Genomic DNA, 20,117 nt, shown 5'->3' on the forward strand with positions numbered 1-20,117 from the left:
AAGGGTTCAAAAATAAAATCAACAATTTACAATAAATAAGGGTTCAAAAATAAAATCTACAATAAACAAGGGTTCAAAAATAAAATCAACAATTTACAATAAATAAGGGTTCAAAAATAAAATCTACAATAAACAAGGGTTCAAAAATAAAATCAACAATTTACAATAAATAAGGGTTCAAAAATAAAATCAACACTTCAAAATAAATAAGGGTTCAAAAATAAAATCAACACTTCAAAATTAAAAATGTTTCATTTATGTTTTCACATCCACCTGAATAATATGTAGTTGCGCCCCTGGTTGTGTTAATCTGTGATGGGATCTGGATTCACGGTGAATATTAACTAAACCGCATAAAATGCGACTAAATAGCCGATGTTAATATGATTGTAATTTCACGGATAAAAATAGTACATGACCGATTTTTTTTTTTTATGTTGTCGGTCAAGATAAGGATAACAAAAAAAAGTCTAGCGCCACCTGCCGCCCTGACTCCAACTCACACACATCTTCATTCACAGTCTTACTTGTAAATCGATGTTTCTTTTCTTGGACGTTTTGATGTTAGCTTGTCGATGTCTCAGTTTTATTCGCTGGGAAAATCAATAAGCAGCATGAGGTGACTCTGCTGCTCTCTAGTGGCGAGAAGCCGCAATGTTGGCTGGTAACAATCGGAATGCATTGTGGGAGATGTAGTTTGTAATCAATTCGTGCTCAAAACCAATTTTAAGTCAATCATTAGCCTATAAAATGCTGAGGGGCCACATAAAATGACATGGCGGACCACATGTGGCCCGCGGGCCTTGAGTTTGACATATGTGCTCTAGGCCTTCCAGCTGGAGGCTAATTTGCAAACCCAGTCTCTTGTTAGGTATTTAGAGGTCAACATTTAAAACAAATAAAATATAGAAACCTATTTAAAACTAACAGACAAAAAATAACAACAGATAAAAAGCGTATTTATGGTTACATATTTGTCTCTCTTTGAGGCTTTTTTTCCCACAAGAAATGTAAAGGTTCTACAACTTAGAATAATTTTATTACCATTTACTTTTCTATAATACAAAAGAGAAATTACGTTGTTGTTTTTTTTTTGACATGCCAGATTTTTTTTTATTATTTTATAAAGGAATCATACATCAGTGGCTATTTTCAACACTAATCCTATCTTCTGCTACTGTCAGACGACTAAAATGACCCTGTTCAGTAAATTGCATTTAAATAACATGGTTATCTCTGGAGCTAATTGCTTCAGCACAATTGCTGCAGATGACAAACGAGAACAGCGCCTCTTTATTTAGTAATAATTAGTGTTAACTTTATTCTGTGCCGTTAAGCAACATCATGTGCATGCAAGAAATACATATTAATCATTTTATTGTACTGCAAAATATGTTTCTTCTTGTGTGGTTTTAGGTACATCCATGAGAAAAATCTAAGTTAAAAATGCTGCCCATTATTCAGGTAAGGTAGTCCTAAACCCTAAAATTAAATAAAATCTTTATAATGAGAAAGAAAAAACTCTCATAAGAATGGATGAAAATCTCTTTTGATTCTTATAAAACAGAGAAAGGTACTTGCCTGGATTTTTGAGACTGCCTCAAAGTGAGAGTCCTGCTGCGTTTTATCATGATGACAGGGATCCAGAGACGCTCATCAGGACATGATGACTCTGAATGTAAAAGGTAATAAAACTAAATATATGCACAGTTGGATTTAATATAAGTGCATTAATATTGTGCTAGATTAACAAGATTGCTTTGTGGAGTAAAAAAGAAAAGTGAAGGATTAACCTGTTGAAATAATCCAACGGGATGTTCCACTTACCTTGGAAAAGCCTGGTCCACTAAATAACCTTCACATCATTTATATATTAAATCATATAAGAGCAAAATTGTATCCAAACATGGCCAGCTGGACCTCGAGGAGGAACTGCCTCAGGTTTGCTTCAGTACCACCTGTCAGACTGTCACAGTGTTCCAACCACCTATGGTTCTCATGGTGCTTGTCTTTGTGAGCCTAGTGGGCGGGTTTTGAGCAGATTTATAGGTGTGTCCTACATCAGGATTATTCCCTGTCCTTTATTTTCAATACATGTCCCTTTAAGCCTCTGCAAAGGAAAATAGGGCGGTGGGTTTTTGAAGTAAAAGAGGATTCTAGCAAAACTGAAGTAAAATTATGCACTGTCTATGCATTTAATGCATTTAACTAGCCAGATTTTGTCCACCTCTGGTTTGAGACGGAAGTCTGCCTGACTGCATGAATACAGCTGGTGCAATGTCCTAAAATGCTACCCCATGTTCTGAGGACAGCAAACGAATGGAAAAGCGGATTTTCCCAAATCCTCTTAACTCATGATGCACTCAAAAATAAAAGGTAAAAAGCTACCGACACACCTAAGCTTTCATCCTAAGCAATGAAAGCAATCAGCTCCACCATTATATATAGACTGGCTGAAACGACTTGGAAACATTAATTTAAATCAAAGCTCCTCAATAGGGATCAACAAGTGTGTTTATTAATTTAGAAATCAATATTTATGGCTTAAAGCTAATGAAAAAACACAAAATTTAGGAAAATGTAAGAAATGTCATGATCCACACCAGACCCAACCATATAGTCTCACAGACTGATCATCTCCATACAACACTGCAAGATAATGCAGCCAGAGTAGGATGACGTTTCTGTCTCAAAAATGCTTGTAATTTCATTATTTGTCTTGTAAGTTTCTGAAAAAAACTGAATGTGATGTTTTTATTACCTGTAGGGCTTAATAATTGAAATAAAAAAATAACTGCTTGAAATATTTCACCGTGGTAGCAATAAATCCATGTTTCACTTTCTTTGTTGCATTGCTGACAAACTCCGTCAGCTGTTAAACGGCACCTTTAAAGTTTAAAGTTTACGTGTGATTGAAACTTATTTTATTAAAATTCACAGGTAAGAATTGAGGGGATACGTGTTTTTATCTTTTTAATACCTTTTTGTTTCCAGGTTACTTGTGTTAAATGACGTTTTGTCTTCTTTTAAGTGTATTTCCGACACTTTTTGGTGTACGTAAAGGCATCACGTGGTTGTTAAGGAACTGCGTCCCCCGGTTGCTATCATGGAGGGACTATACACAGAGCGCAAGCGGAAACTCACAGCTATCTCTACCAAATTACTTTTTTCGTGTAGTTTTAAACGAACTCTGGAGACTCGGTTGTGGTTTAAGGGAGAACATATCGCTAGTTGGATTTGAAAATTGTAATCTCGCCGTGAAAACGGATGAGTGAATTAAAATTTAACGGCGTGACGTAGTGAAAAAAGACAGCGGCACACTTTTGCTCAGAGCTGAACCTGGAGCTGGAGCATCAAAAACCAAGATTCTGGGAGGATGCAGACTCTACAAGCAAACTTCTCCTATCTACTGTATCCTCAATTTACTTATTTTATTAATCTTGTAAATATTGGGAACTCTGTGTCGCACAGCACCAGACGTGTTGAGGTGAAGCTTGCAATTAGTATAAGGGTTATGTGAACAGTTTGTTTAATTCATGAGATTTTTCATGATGTTCTCTAGTCACAAGTATAGGAAATACAGTTTACAAAGTTAAACAGGAAAACATTAACAGCAATATTTTTGGTTTATTTTTGCCTGTCGTAGAGAAAACAAAAACGGGTGTTTATTTTTCAAAGACATATTTTCACCATGTCATTCACATTTTTAAATGTAATTGTTCCAAACTAAATATTTTATTTAATTTTAATATTGTAAACTAAATAACTATACTTATACTAAACTTTTAGGTGAAAACTAAATATTTATCTTGTGAATTAATAGTCTGGAACTATGACGTTTATAAATAACATGGTGAAAATATGACTTTGAAAAATTAACACCCATTTTTTTCTCTCTCTTTAAATAAAGCTACTTTTTACTTTGTAACTTTACAAACAGAAACCGACACACATGTTGTCACACCTTTCTCCTTAGCATGGTACTTCTCCTCTAGAAAATCCAAGTTTGGATATACCGGAAATCTCGAAAATGAGCGGCAACATTTGATCCAGCAGCAGAAGTTGTGCAAAGCCCGAGCTCGGAAATATTTGCAGGAGACCAATCGACGGAGAAAGTCAGTCCCCCTCTTCGATTCATTTTGTTTTCTCTTTTCCTTTGTTCTGTCTGACAAGATGTTTGCAGGTTGCAACCCAAATCTTTCCGGAGAGACTCAGATTACAGCACCAAGCCCAGCCTCTCACCCTGGAAGATGTCACTGTTGCACTACACAACCTATCAGTCATTAGAGCAAGATCTGGATGGTGTTGACTGACAGCTTCTGGTGACCTGATTTTGAGTTTGCCAGCTGTAGAGTTAGATCTTTCACTTTTCTGAGGGCTGAAGCTGAGGTCATTCAACATGAGTCTAAGTCCTTTAAACACTAATAGGTTTCCTTATCAGCAAAAAGTAAATGTGTGAGGTTTTGTTTTTAAACCAATAAGCAATGCTTTTTTAGTTATAAATATTTTTTCTTCTTTCCCTATGAGTTATAGCAAAAGAAAAATAGTGCTGAATTTATATTGTTTCCTTTTGCTTTTGAATTCAATACATTTTAAAGTTGTAACTTACAGCTCCTGAGAAGTCCATTAATTTACATTGCCTTACAAAAGAAGACACTTTAATTTTTTTTGTCATATTACAACCATAACCTTTGGTATTTTATGACACAAATAATTGGGAAGTTCATGGAAAATTGTACATGATTTTAAAAGAATGCAAAAGGGAATAAAATATTTTGCAATGTTTAAAATCTCAAAATATTGAATTATTTTGAAATATTCCAGCTATTTTTTTTCCCAGTAAATAAACTGATATCTTTTGAGTTTGCGTTCAATTAATATTCTGTTGTTTTTTTATTATTATCATTATTATTGGCTTCTTAAGCTAATCCTTATTATTTATTAATGACTATCATGAAACATATCTGAAGGAACAGACTCAGGTTTCTGTTTCCAAAATGTGTCTGCAGCCAATTGAACATGTGAGAATGTTTCTCACTCGGATTCTCTGCTGCTGCTCAGGGCTCTGGAGGAGCGGAGGAAACGATGGGACACTCAGGAGCAGCTCCTGAGGGACAAAATCCTGCAACAACGCAGGGAGCAGGTAGAGGAGGCAACCCAGCGCTTCCAGAGAGCCCATCTGCCTCCTTCTCAGAGATACAGGCCACGTTGGTGTCGCGTTTCACCCACATGTAAATTTTGAGATCACTTATTGACAAACTTCACACCATGTTTTGTTTTTATCGTAGTTATCAAAAGAAGAAACAGAAATATGGAGGAGGCACTTGGCCAAATCCAAGGCACGTGGGATTGGTATACCCAGACCTCCTCAGTGGTGTCACCCACTGACACTCCCAGGTAAAAAGGCTGATTGTAAATTTCTCATACTTTCTACACATAATAAAGCGATGTTGGTAGGAGTTTGTCCCACAGTCGGTGGGTTGACATAATACCATACGTTTGATGTTACTGTTTTTAAATACATTTTTGCATGTTTATCACCTTTTTACCAGCTAAAAGGGTAATATTCTTTTTTTTTCTACTTGGAAAAAGTCGCCCTCCTTCTACAAACCCTCCCACATCTTCTAAATCCTCTCCCCGCCAAACGCTCACTGCTGAGGAGGCCTACACTAAACTGCTTCACGAGCACCGCATCAGGAAGGATCTGGAGATTCACAGTTTTGAGGTACTTATGTCATTTTATTTCAACAGCTTAGGAGTGGGAGCTCTTACAGAGCTGTTTTACTTTTGGGGTCAAAGTATTTCTGTGCTGTTTATTTATATATTGTAGTTCAGTTTTATAAGTTTGCATCTTGTTTCCGAGCGCTTGAATTCACTTATTCTGCGTGTCGGCACAGATTGCATTAAAAGCCAGGCTGCTTTAGGTTGTTGAAGAAAGTGAAGGGGGAGGGAGACAAAAATGCTTCTCTCTAAAATGCATCAATTCTGTAATGTTTAATCAAATAGATTTTCTTTCAGTCATCAAAATTGTTTAAATAGTCATATTTGTTTCAGTCTTATTAGTTTGCTGTGTGAATTTACCACGATAGTTTCATTCTCAGCAAATTATACTAATTTGAGTAATGTTTTAAGTTGAGACTGAGTTAATTTCAATTAATTAATGACATTTATATTAATGCATTAGTAGTGTGTATTCTGACATGCCCATTGACCTGACACCCAAATGTCATCCGCAACAAAAAGTCTTGTTTATTATGTCAACATACTGTTTTTGATTAAAATGTGATTAGTTTACTATAGACCCTGCAATTAACTAGATTAACATTTTTGATTGAGTCCCACCACTTCTCTTAATATAATAAAAACAATTTTCTTTGAGGTCATTTAATCATCTCTATTTGAATTTAAAGACATCTTGTTAAATTTAAATGAGTTAAAAAAATATACTGGGAATTTGAATGTTCCATTTAGTATTAATAGTGTACATATGCAGCACCACTAGGGGGAGCTTAAGTGCAGCTTTGTATCATTCACACTCTTGGATGCGAACAACCTTCTACTAATTATGATTAAAAAAATTCCTGGAAATGTGTTCAATTTGCTTTGTCTTATATTTTCTGGCAACAAAATTCTGTAAGTTTTTTTTTTTTTTTTTAACTTTTTCTAAATATAAAAAGTGAAAAGGTGTTATGTGCTTTGGTAGGATTCCCCAATGTTATTGAGCAGGAGGCTTGGTACAACACAAGACAAAACATAAATATAAAGAACAAACAATCATGGACACACACACTCTGAACCAATTAACCTGAACTTTTGTAACCAGAGAGAACCCTCATGTAGCAGAAATATGCAAACCCTATGCAGGAAAAAAATCACAGACCTGTTCTCGAATCCTGTACCTCCTTTCTGCAAGGCAACAGAGGTGATCTCTAATAATTATAATAATCAGTTTGATTTATAATGCCTTTATATCTCCAATTAAAATCTCAAATGGCACAAACTTCTGAAGGCTATTGGTTGAACTGGAGTTTATTTTGAGGGGGTTGGAATAAAGGTATAATTCAAATATGTAATGTAGTGCTTTATATAACCACTAGGATCAGCACTCTGACCTTGGCTCAGGGTATTTTGTAGTATAAGTTGTTTATGTAACTTTTTTTGCTCTGTTTATGAAGCACAATTAGTATTTAAGAAATCTGAAACAAGAAATCTGAAGATTGTCTTGATCAAAATGTTTATTTTATAGATTTTTTATTTTTCAGTTATTCTGTTCTGCACTTCTATCTGCCTTTCTTGTTTACACACTTGAAAATATATTTTTTTGAATAATTTTTCTATTTTACTTTCTTTCACTGAATCGAAAGATCACTGAATACTTTTCACCACAGATAGACTGACTATATGTAGCTCTAAATACAGTTTACTTCATATGATTAGAACATTTTTGTAACATTTTGAACTGTTGTTTCTTTTTTTACTCAATGCTTCCTTTTTGCTTCTGTATTGCAGGCAAACCAGCTGTCTGATATCAGTATTTCTGAAAGCCTTTTAAGCAAGGACAGCTTGGAGAATGAAAACTCAAACCAAAGCACATTTAGTCCACGGAGTCTGTATTCATCATATTTTCTCGACTTCGAGAAACTAGAGAAGCGGCATGATTTAACCCCAAAATCAGCCCCGACTTCAGTCTCGGCAGTGACGCTTCAGGAGCAAAATCCAGCCCTTCTTAGAAAATTTGACAAACACAAACAAGAAAGACGGGCAGATTCTAAGTGGTCTCATAATAATGTGGATGTTTTTCTAACTTCCCCAAGGGTCACATCTGAGGAACAAACACCTGACTCATTATCTCTTTCTACACTTCCTAATGAAGACTCAAAGCACTTTGTGGCAAAATCCATGATAAACAGTCAAACCCACCTCATTCTGGACACAGATGAAGTTGATGCTGATGATGCTAAAGTGGAAGATTTAGATGCCACAGAAGACGATTTGTTACTCTGTAGATCTCAAATTATTAGTGATGACAGTCAGTTGACTTATCCATCAGCTAAAAACATTCCTTTCTCTTCTGAAAATGGCATTTTATTGGAGACGCCAATGAAAAGAAGTGTTGCCAATAATTACTTAAATGATGAAGTCCTTTTGCATACAGTCAAAGAAAACCTCCAGCGGTTATCTGAGAAAGTAGCCTCTATTTCCATAAATAACCTCAACAAAGTCTCAAACCTAATGTACCAAACAGAGAAACCCATAAATGCAGCATCAACATCAGCTACATGTTTATCTAATAATCGATCAGAGACGATGAGAGAGATCAAAGAAGAAGAAAAAGAAACACCCTATCCAATGATCTCCGCTTATTCAGTATGCAACACCAGATTACTTAAAGGAATCCTCAAAAAAAAGTCCAAGTATTCTTCAGAAGAGTTGTGTTTGTATGACTCAGGGCGTTTAATTTTGTCAAAACAAGTTGCGTTAGCAATACGAGACAGTATTGAATTGACCAGAGCAAAAACAAAAGATGTGGTGGTCAATAGCAGGACGAAAAAAAAGCTTCGCTGGTTTGATGAAGTACATCCGGAAAAGGAGTCCAAAGAGCAAGACACAGCAAACCAGGAGAAACCTGTGTCCCACCCAACAAACGTATCCAAGGACCACCATCCAAGGCTCACTACAGAGAATGAGTCTTCAAAGCCTGGACCCAGAATCCCCTCAGCAACCTCTGTTGGTTATCATTTTACAAAAGAAGCGTGGGCAGATGTTGGGATTCAAGTTAGCTTGGCCCAGAAGCGAGCAGACAAGGTCAAGGCGCTGCGTACCAGCATCAGGACCGGTGGGTCAAAGGTCCCTCGGAGAGATTCCAATCCCAGACTCGGTGGGGGTCCTGTTTCCTCAAGGGTAAGAAAGGGCACCATCATACGACCTCAATCTGCCACCGAGGTTATTCAGATTGTCAAAACCCAGGGGAAGATCATGGTGCCCCGCCCACCTCCTCGGACAGAGCCGACGGAAGAAAATAACGCTAAACAAGCCCCCGCCACAGAGGAGGCTCCGTCCAGGAACAACTCGGCGCAGACGTACCCCTGCCCCATCTGCCTGTTTTTAGACTGCAATGTGAATGGCGCATCCAGTTCAGGACCTCAAGAGATTCACAACAACATCAATGGAAGCAGGAAGACGAATGAGAAAGGCCTCTGTTTACACATCACACCCACAGATGAAGAGATCGCACAGCTCTGGGATGGAGTCCGCAGTGCCTTAAACACAAAGGATGGTAATGTATGTTTTATCATGTGGTCATGTCATGTTACAGCTACAAACATCAGTGTGCTTTTCAATGGATTATTCTGATAGGCTGTTGCAAAGTGGTACAAATGAAAGGAAAATGATAACTGGTTACTGTACTCAGTCTTCCTGAGTCTATACTTTGTAGAACCACCCTTCACTGCTATTATAGACGTGTCTTTTGGAGTATGAATTTGCCAGTTTAGTACGACAGAGTGCTAGGTTCATACTAAGAAAACATGAAAAATTTGAAACATTTATTTTTTGCTTTAAGGATCTCCACAGTTTTATCCCTGAGCTATCTGGTGTTTTTCACCGTCTTCATGATGCTTGTTTGTTCACCAATGTGCCAAACCTCTGAGGTCTTTACAGAACAGTGCTATAAAATATCCAAGCAGGACCAAAAATATTTCCAAGAGACTATGTATCTACTGTTCAATCAAGTTTTTATCAGACTCGTTTCTTTCTAAACAGTAGATTTAAATGTCACATAAATATACGCACAAATAGAAAATATATTTAAACTGGTCATCTATTTCTGCACAGTATTATACCATATGTTTTTAGACATTCAGCTATAAGAGATGCATCTATTTAAAAGACTTACAAAGAATGTTTAAGTCATGAAGAATCAAGTAAAATATGCTTACTTTAAAACAGAACTCTTCTGAATGTGTACAGTATGAACCTACATCTATTTAACTTTCATGTGTATGCGACTCAGCTTTGCTGTGGGCATTGATATACTTTTGTAATTTCAAAGATGCTGGCTTCTGTTATTTTTGTTAACAACATGCATAGTTTAATAAATATTTGATATATAGAACAAAACACAGTTTATGCTTTTGCTTCCTGCAAGAAGGAAGTCAAAAGGTTAACTTGCCACTTGTCACGGTGGCATGTGCAACATTCTTAGACAACTCTGATGTTTCATTTCTTTATTGATGCTGAATTTATTAACTTTGTTACATTTAACGACTGAAAGTTATTTCATCTGCCTTTGTGCCTGTTAAATAAAGCTAAGTAGACTCGTGCAGCGCACCTGAGTAAATCAATGTGTTCCTGAACAATAGATGCGATACTTTGTCCTTTTAGTGTTGTTTAAATAAGTTCAATATCTTCTGTTAGCCAAACCTGTCCTTCAAAAGCAAGCCCTGGAGAGCAGGCATGTCTACAGGAAACCCTTTGCTGAGCACAGCAGACAACCTCCTGTCGCAGGAAGCAGGAGATTTCTTCAGAGCTCTCAGGTGAGCCTTTGCGCAGGTCTGCAGTTGCCCTGTGGGGAGGGAAAGTGAGCATAATTATTAAAGATCACACAGTTGGTAGGTTTAAACTTGTTTTGCTGTCTCTTTAATGACACACATTGTCTAAGAGAAGTTGATTAACAGACACTTCTTGTTAGTCAAGACATTCCTGTTGATCTTGAGTTGTACTAAAAAAAAAATAATCCCAGACGTATACCTGCTGGTTTTACCTCTGCTGATCCCTAGAATCCAAAAGTCACAATGTAAAGCTTATCTGGAACATGATGATGTAACACAAAGTCGTTTTGTTTTTTTTGTTTGTTTGTTTGTTTTTTTTTGTAGCCTACAAAGCAGAACACGGAGCTAAACAGACCAGGTCCAAGGAATAGGAATACAGTCTCTCGAAATGAAGGTACAACTTTCTGTATTTGAAGTGTTTTTTTGTTTTTTTAAGAGTATTTATGCTTAATTTAGTTCCTAATTAGGGTACATATTTCATTACTTGATAAAGTAACATCTGTTTACATATTCATATACTTCTACTGTATAAACCCTACATGTCTTGTGACAAACACCACATGAGAGTTCTTATCACTATCTCCAACCAATTGCTTCCTTCTACAGAGCTTTGACTTTCTGTAACCCCTGTGAAGTTATGCAAGGCATATTGGTCTTGATTGTTTTTCTTTTGTTCTATTAAGTTAGATCAATTTTTGGTCAATTATTCCCCATAGTTTTGGATACTGTGCATCTGGGAGGACTTTTGCTCATTTTTACTTTTGAACAGTTGTTTTGATGACTAACCATAGCAGCAAGGTAGCATTTTTACAACTTTGAGTAGCTGATTGGCATTTTGAAAGCTCAACTAATAATCTACTAAGATCCCAAATCCCAGTGGAGTTAAAAGGGAGGCTTCATTAATGCAGAGCAGGAGAAAAAAAGCAGAGAGACAAAGAGGAAGTTTTAACCATCTCATCCAAAGATCATAATGTGCGAGGATCATGTCCCCTACTCCAGTGTCTCTCTGACCAGCTTTCTAACCATATGGTCAGACAGAGATTTAAAGAGTATCAGGAAAAGCAAATGATGTGGATTAGCAGAGCTTGTCACAAAATATTGTGTCATCCAGGATATGTTACTCAGCAACATATGGAGCTAAATTTGGTAGTTTTGAACTTTTTTTTTTTCATTTTCAGAACAGGGCCAAAAAAGTTTTTTTTTTTTTTAGCTAACTTTTTGGGCCCAATATAGCTCCATAGATATCATTTTTATGCCTGGAATAAAATTTTATGAGTTACAACAAAATTTACTTCCCTCCAGGATCAATAAAATATTTTAATTTAATATTCCACACTCTTAGCTGAGGTGGGTATGATGTCTTTGCTGTGGCACAGTACTCTTTCCTTCTGTGAGTGATGAGCTGAACAGTTCAAATATCTCCTCAACTTTCTCCCAGACCTGTTTGTTATGTTCCCTGGTCTTTACAGCACTGTTTGTTTACTAATGTTCTCTAAGAAACCCCCGAAGCCTTCACTGAACAGCTGCATTTATACTGAGATTAAATTACACACAGGCACACTAAGTAATTAGGACACTTCTGAAAGCAATTGGTTGCAGTGGAACAACAAACTAAATTCATGTGCACCACCACATTTTTCAGGTGTTTACTTGTTAAATATTGTAGAAACCATGCATCCTGTTCCCTCAGCTTCACAATTTGTTGAATCAACTTTGTTTGTCAAATAAAATCCCATCAAAACTACATTTAGGTTTTCATGTTAGAAAATGTGAATGAGCTATGAATGCTTTTGCAAAGTGCTGTAGGTAGAAACCTATGACTCAATAAAACTGTTGTGCCTTGGTTTGCAGGTTTTGAGCGTGCGGCCCAGTTTCCCGTAGCTGAAGTGTATCCTAACGACTTTTTAAAGCAGAATCAGCCCATGGCCCAAATACAGATGCCTGAAAGAGTGCAGGAAGGGATCAACAATCTTTCTTTAGAAGAGAATAAAATCATGCTCTCTCTGGACAGGCTCAACCACCAGCTGCATTGTGAGCAATATGGAGGCTATTTGCATGAGACTTTCACATTTTGAGTACAATTTGACATTGGCATACATCTCATGATACCCTTTGCTGTTACACGTGTAGGTTTGAAGACACAGCGGCGAGGCAAAACTGACAACAATGGTCATACAACTGTTTGTACACCCCTTGTAAGTATATTTAAATGTTTTTTTTTTTTATTTGCCTCAGCGCCAAAATTGAGTTTGTTGGAAGTGTTTATGTCTTACTTTGTTGCTCTGTTTTCAGACCACAGAGTCAAATAATCACAAGCAACAAGCATCGTCTGCAAACCTGCTTCATTACCAGAAGAAAACTTAGCATGTTTTATTCTTCAGACTCACCATTGTTTGCACAAAACCTCTTATTACCGAAAAATGTATTTTACCAAAGGTGCTTAGTGGAGTTTCTCAAAATAAAAAAAAAAAAAGAAAGAAATGATGAAGCAACATTAACTAAACGTGACTAATCTGAACCCTGAATTTAGTTTTGGGTAAAACAGCACTGTCAAAAAAGCCTTGTTTTTTGTTATTCTACAATCAGGGAGTGAAAGTTGATGCCTATATGGATTCATTTCTAAACATCCAAATACCATATGCACCCATACCTTCCAAATGTAAGGTATTACTTTCTAAAAAAAAAAAATACATACAACTTACTGCATTTCTATGTATTTCCAAAAACTCTTGTGTTTAAAAGTATAATTTGTAGTCAACGCGCAGTTAACTGACTGGGTTAAGTCTGTTTGGCACTATCCTTAACTACTTAAAGGGCAGTTAATAAATCGACTGTGCCCTGGTAAGGATGTTTAAATAAAGCGTTGCAGTGATGAAGGTGTGTTTGTCTTTGTTTTATAGCTCTGGAATAGATAATTGTGTTTTCCTGGCCTACTCGCTCAGCAAGAAGAGCCTCCTTATGTTTTCAAAGTGCACTGAGCTCTACTTTTAGTTTAAAACGACATCAAAAGATGACACACTGTATCTATTTCATTTAGCTTGTGGGGCGGCGCATTACTTTGCTTTTAATTACAAGCTTTTCTGCCCTCCTCGCTCAACAATGGGTGCACCAGGGGGGAAGAAGCTGCAGGGATTATTGATGTGTGGTAGCTGCCCCTCCTTCAGTAGCATGTCTGGTTTTGCCCCTTATTGAGCCTGCTAGGACTTGCTCCAAGAAGTGTTAAAAAGTTCTTTTCGACATGGGTGCAACTTTTTTTTTTTCCCTCTTTGGTTTAACTGCAGGTTCTTTGAGTAATCTGAGAAGAAGCTATAAATGACAACATGACAGCTATCTCTCACCGCCATATAAAGTCATTCATATTCCCCCTTTCTTTAATCATAAACCAGAACTGAGAACAGTTCTAAAAACACTTTAAATCACAAGTAGTGTTCAAAGAGATCAGTATCAGATCTACTGTTTTTTTTTTTAAAATCAGAGAATGACACTGATGTAACTTAATTATGAAGAATAAACTTGTTGAATAGGTAAGTATTGAAATTTAACACTTTTCTAATAGTGAAAATATTCAACTAAATATTTGAATTTGAATTGCTGTTATTGTTTTCTTCGGATGTTTTAAGTTCATTACAATATGTCCACATCATTTCTGCTGTTTTTACTGGGTAGTTTAAGTGTAAATGAAGACATACAGAGCTAATATGTTCAAAGAATTAAAATAAATAGCATTTACTGAAAGTTTGATCTGTTCTGTGACAGATCTGACCTGAAGTTGGTTGGGTTGTTTCCATTAATGTGAATCTTAGCCAGTCCAACTGTCAGAAACTTGACAAGGGAGCGTACGAAGAATAGATTTTTATAGGTGCAGGTACAAGCCTGTGCAGTGGTTTGCTGTGAGGCCTACTCCCTGAATAATGCAATTTTAGTCAGATCTGGCCTTTCCTTTCAATGTTATTCATAAATTTGTGTTGATCTGTCACATAAAATCAATATAAAAAGGCATATTGTGAACAAACTGAAGTGGCTTAGATGCTTTTGGAAGGCATTGTACGTCAATGTTTTTTTTATATGTCATAATTAAGAGCATGCTGCAAATTGATCCAAATATGCTACTGTGAAGGTTAAGTCAGGTGTTTTATGTAAAACAGCCAGGAGGAGGCGCCCTAATTCATATCTACTGATGTCGTAACTTTCTTCCTACTCCACCAGGCGAAAGTATTTGCATATTCCGGACAAACATAGTGAAATATCCCAGATAAATTATGATTCTAATAAATACATACCAATCACAAAAACCTTTCCACTGATATCCTGCAACACTGATAATCACAGAGAGGTGGGGTCCCGGCGAGGGGGTGGATGTTGACCGCAAGTGGGCAAACTCTTCTAAGTGGGTGGTCTCTTTAGAGCTGCGCTGACTGTTCTCGACTATCTCTTAATGTGTCTGAGAGTGGTACAATGACATGAAATGACCACTTTCAACCATACCGTGGGGAATTTATACACTGGTCGCAAAATGTTTAGTTAAGAATTACCGCTGTACAGTCATTACTGCACTAACCTTCAAGGTAATTTTGGAATATGCTTTATATAATCATATAAGATCTACTAATAACCATGCTGCTGTTCAATATGTTTCAGAGTTCAACTTTAATTAAAAATACTGAAGTAAAACATTTTATGTATTAGTCCTTAGAGACAGTGTTTGGGTAAATTAAGAATTTAAATCTGAGATTTACATCAGTTCACAGACATGCTAATATAGCTAAAGATATACAAGCAACTCTCAGGCTCTTTGCATTTGTTAGGAGCTTTACTGTGTCTGTTGATATTTAATAGGGCTTCATAATCATTTATTCAGTGGATGTATGGGAAAAGATGAAACGGAGCCTCGACATTCAAAGAGGGAGGATCTTGACAGAATGATTTCTCAATGAAAGGGAGGCCTCATTAGCATGACAATTGTGGGAACTGAAAAGGTCTACTTTCCATGAACACTGTAAAAAAATAATAATAAAAGGGATTGAGAGCGAGAGAATAAATAGTTCTATTACCCACTGATGAGTGACGATGCCTTGCATTTATTGTTAAAGTTCTTGGGAAAATGTGTCATCAACCTCATTAGATGGACACATGAGTGTGTGTGCGTGTGTGTGTGTGTGTGTGTGTGTGTGTGTGTGTGTGTGTGTGTGTGTGTGTGTGTGCACTGAGCTGTGTAAAAAATTGCTTTACAAATGAAGTTTTATTGACTGACTTTAATCATGAATCAAAATATTTAATTACTGATAACATTAATCTGACTGATGCTGGGCAGTATAAATTAAATAATCAATAATAACCAAGCAACAAAATCATATCATATGGTAGACTGAACATTTCCACTTTTATCTTCAGCTTCAATGAAGATTATTAGCAAACTTGGGTTCATAAATACACCATCAACACCCAAGAATCAAAACGTACCTGAAACCTAATTAAAAATAGCTAAATATATGTAAAAGCAGTCAGGGCAAAATAGAAACAAGTTGTTCAAGATACAGACTGTAGCCAATGCCAGGGCTGGATTAAAGTGGGGGTGGGCCCCAGGGAGGGAGGTAGTTGGTGCCCCACCCACACAAGTTTCTTTCAGGCATGCAAATCACAATTGAGCAATAGTCATTTAAAGATATTTAGACCTTATTTACATGGAAATAAATGTATCAAAATGTCAACAGACTTAAAAAAAATTCTCCTGATAAAACAAACAAACAAAAAGATTATATCACAATACTTCACTTTGCATGGGCTTTTAATTTTTCTTTGGAAATTTGTGGAACTGTACATCTAAATACATCTGCCGGTACTTTACCCTGTTTTAAAACACATACAGTATAAACTTCATTCTGCAAGTATTATTTTTTTTTTTGCTTAGTATTTTATAGATATGCTATTTATTTGTGTACATGTTTAAATGTTCTTTTCTTTAAAATACCAAAATGTACACATCACTTGGTGTTTTTTGTTTGTTCGATAACGTCGTTGTAAAATGTTATGGAATAAAACAATTCTTAAGATATTGGGATATTATTTGAATAAATAAATAAATAAATAAATAAATAAATAAATAAATACTGCAACAAGGACTAACTTTTCAGGTTTCTTGCAGTCAAACTGTACCTTTAAAGCGTCCTGTCCCATTAGGAAGTCGGCCCCGCCTCTGACGCCCCATGGGCCATAAAGTTTGATCCTGCCCAAAGTTTAGACTCAACAGGATGAAACTTTTTCCCCCCTCCCGAACCAGTGAGGAGCGGTGATTTGCTCAACATTACTATGGTTTTTACTGAAAGATAACCGAGGATAGTTCGGATTTAACCGTGGGAAGAACCGCGGGGTCCTGTCAGCCAAAAGTTCATATTGGTTTGTTTTTTTTTTCGGTGTTTTGCGGTTTGCCTCTGCGGTTTTTACTTTTAACTTCCATGAGCGGGGGCGACAACGAGATTCCAGAGTGGAGTAGATATGCGCTTTGTTACATTAACAAGAATGCCAGCAGGAAACAACGGGGAAACGCTGCTTTTTACTGCAGATTCTGACAGCTAACACACTTTGTAGCAAAGTGACAAACTTTTTTGTGTGTGTGTTTGAAGTAAACTTTTAGAATGACGCTGGATACGCTTTACTGAGACGCGTCGAGATTTTCCAGATTTCCTGCTGCGTGTCAAAGATTTGGGGATTGGCTCAAGCTTCTCTTTGCCGAGTTTCTGCGCTATAACTTTTTGGGACACTTGGGGGGAGGGGGGGAAAAAGTTTCTCCGACAGTTGCATCTTTTTTCTTTTCCTTTTTTAAAATTTTATTTGGTGGGGGAACATGGATCCGAACCAGCACAACCCTCCAGCCGGACACCAGATCGTCCACGTACGGGGCGACTCGCAGACTGACCTGGAGCTACTTTTTAATAGTGTGATGAACCCGAAAAGCTCCAACGTTCCCGCTTCACTGCCTATGAGGATGAGGAATCTGCCGGACTCCTTCTTCAAGCCCCCAGAGCCCAAGTCCCACTCCAGACAAGTAAGCCCTCCCTGCTTCTCTCTGCTTAGAAATCCCGATTAAAGCTGGGGCCTTCCCGTGGGCCTTCATTACGTGACTCATCCCCTTCATTTCATGTAACTTACTTATTCTCACACTTTGTTGTCATTTTCAGGCGTGCATATTTTTTTTTAAATCTAAATGTTCGTGTGTAACAAAACGAAAACATATTAGTACATCTAACAAACGGCGCATTTAACGGAATATGTATACATTTTTGAAGACATGGGTCTAATTAAAGTTGGACGATGTTGTTTTCCTTTTAAAAATAAATGAATTATAAGAGATTGCGTGAACTTAGACGTCTGTTTGTGAAAGATCAATAATATTTATACTTTTTTGCGATTTTTTTTTCTCCAATTCCTTCCCATCTCTTCCCCCATCCCCCCGCCGAACTCCCTCCTTGAAACTTAAGTTTTATAATTAGTGCGCATGCGCCACAGTCCCTGACTCCATTCTCCAGGTCAGTAGTTCTGAAACTTCAAAACAAATTCCAATCGAGTAAATGCTAAGTTTTCTAAGTAGCAGAACCGCACTGACAGACAAATAGAGGTGGAATAGACTTCATCGGTCTGTTGTGGGATTTTACAAAAGCAAATCAAAGTAGAAACAGTCTTACTCGTTGGGACTGCAAACGGACAGCTACTGTTGTAGCAGACTGTTTTTACATTTTAGGTTTCATTTTAAGGGGAAAAACTTGCTCATAAGTCCTCAGTCTCAACCACAACCTTGCACAGATAATCATTGAGCATGGACGGGTGTTGATGTCAGTGTTGTCTCTGAGGACTACACCAGTGGCATCCTCTGCACAATTTTGAGAATTGTAGAATCTTGGATGCTTGTTCACATGTGTAAAAATAGAAGTTTCTCTTTGTATATATCATACTGAGAAAGAAGCAAAATTTTTCATTGCATTTTATCGTTTCACTTATAAGATGGCAAATCTTAACTAGAAAATATTTGAGTAGAAATACTACATTCAGCAGCCAACACATCCTTAACTTTTAAAACACTCTTAATTGGATATTTTTACACCATCACTGGACTCTTGACATTAACTAGTAACTAATTGTGAATGTGACTTTGCTCATCTGGTTTGTCCTTCTAAGTTAAAAAGAAACGACGCATAAGAACTGGTTTGTGATTAATTCTATTCTAACAAGGTGGCCTGTAAATCTTTACGCTGACAACCACAGCTAAGGTGCGCCATTCATTGGCAACAACTGCCTCGGGCTTCAGATGCTCCACTTGATAGCAAGTTGCTGCTGTTGCTTAACTAGTTGGAGCATAAATTTGGACCAAAATGCCTTAAAAACCTGTTTGAAGAAGATGGCATGTTGATGAGGGGGGTTATAGCTCCAACAGACAAATTTTCAGCCAAAAGTCTATTGAAACTAAATTTTATTCAGACTGTATAATTTCTGTTCTCATTTGACACCTAATTCAACGAATGACTCAACCAACATCGTCGGTTACTTTCCAATCGAAACGTTTTGGTAAGACGATCAAACCAAGGCTGTGAATGTCAGAACTCAACCATTATTGAAAATTGCATTCCCACTTAATAAGCTTCCTGATTTTTAACGCTGTCTAAAGTCTCATTTTCATAGTGCTGTGTACATGTAAACAAAACGTCCTGAGACAAATTCTAAGCTAAAAGACAGACTTGTTGAATGGTTGTCGACTTTCCTAACCTCTCCACAGGCCAGCACCGATGCTGGAAGTGGCGGGGTGCTCACCCCCCACCATGTCCGAGCACACTCTTCCCCGGCCTCCCTGCAGCTGGGAGCCGTTTCTGGTGGCTCGCTCTCTGGAATGGCCTCCGCGGGCGCCTCTCCTCAGCATCTCCGTCAATCTTCTTATGAGATTCCCGACGACGTGCCCCTGCCAGCAGGGTGGGAGATGGCCAAGACTACCTCAGGACAGAGATACTTTCTTAAGTAAGTGTACTTGCAGCGAGTTTCTTTTCTGTTTCAGTTTTTTTTTTTTTTTTTTTTTTTTTTTGCAATCTTCAAAGACAATAAAAAAAAGAAGGAATTGACAATTTTGTAGCTCGATTTGCACATCCTTATTGAAAACTCTATAGTTTAAAAGTGGAATAACACCAGAGTAAATTTTAGAAAAGGAGGTTCAGTTTCACCCTCCCTTTTTTTTGACACTGACAAATGTTTTATCTTAGCTGGGGTTTCTACACAATAATGCTTCACCAGCATATTATCCAAAATGTACATAAATGTATCATTTGTTTCTAAATATATATTTCATGTGACACAACTTGCAGCTGTAGTCTTAAACTCCATATGGTGCTGTTAACAATTTATTTAATTTAAAGCAGTTTTCTTACAGTCTAGACTAACGATGGCACTAACATGCAGCGATAAACCTGACCTGCTGACTCTGGTTTTGGCCAATAAAGAAAAAAAAAAGTTGCTTTGCTTTTAATGTCATAAAATCTATTGATTAGTGTTTCAGCTGCTTCTGCATTGGGCCCAAAAGCTGTTTCTTAT

The 20,117-nt window shown here is 37.1% G+C and overlaps 3 protein-coding genes across 3 annotated transcripts in view; 2 read left to right on the plus strand and 1 right to left on the minus strand.

Annotated features, from left to right (window-relative positions):
* The window catches only part of trpc6b (transient receptor potential cation channel, subfamily C, member 6b), an 11,646-nt gene extending 9,700 nt beyond the window's left edge, over positions 1-1,946 (minus strand). Inside the window, exons 1-2 of the mRNA XM_007569946.2 lie at positions 1,828-1,946; positions 1,582-1,672 (exon numbers count right to left, since the gene is read on the minus strand). Of these exons, the coding sequence (XP_007570008.2) occupies positions 1,582-1,631 (50 nt within the window). The 5' untranslated portion in view covers positions 1,632-1,672; positions 1,828-1,946. The remainder of the gene's footprint in view (positions 1-1,581; positions 1,673-1,827) is intronic.
* A 1,128-nt stretch (positions 1,947-3,074) lies between these two features.
* cep126 (centrosomal protein 126) lies at positions 3,075-13,426 on the plus strand. Its single transcript, XM_007569944.2, has 11 exons — positions 3,075-3,411; positions 3,996-4,115; positions 5,062-5,207; positions 5,289-5,397; positions 5,593-5,725; positions 7,510-9,277; positions 10,417-10,535; positions 10,875-10,944; positions 12,402-12,581; positions 12,681-12,745; positions 12,843-13,426. The coding sequence occupies exons 1-11, from the start codon at positions 3,377-3,379 to the stop codon at positions 12,912-12,914; spliced, it is 2,817 nt and encodes a 938-aa protein (XP_007570006.1). The 5' UTR covers positions 3,075-3,376; the 3' UTR covers positions 12,915-13,426.
* A 3,355-nt stretch (positions 13,427-16,781) lies between these two features.
* yap1 (Yes1 associated transcriptional regulator) overlaps positions 16,782-20,117 on the plus strand; it is a 37,085-nt gene continuing 33,749 nt past the window's right edge. Inside the window, exons 1-2 of the mRNA XM_007569945.2 lie at positions 16,782-17,592; positions 19,315-19,550. Of these exons, the coding sequence (XP_007570007.1) occupies positions 17,392-17,592; positions 19,315-19,550 (437 nt within the window). The 5' untranslated portion in view covers positions 16,782-17,391. The remainder of the gene's footprint in view (positions 17,593-19,314; positions 19,551-20,117) is intronic.

This window comes from Poecilia formosa, unplaced genomic scaffold (assembly GCF_000485575.1).
Source record: "Poecilia formosa unplaced genomic scaffold, Poecilia_formosa-5.1.2 Scaffold252, whole genome shotgun sequence".
Classification (NCBI taxonomy): domain Eukaryota; kingdom Metazoa; phylum Chordata; class Actinopteri; order Cyprinodontiformes; family Poeciliidae; genus Poecilia; species Poecilia formosa.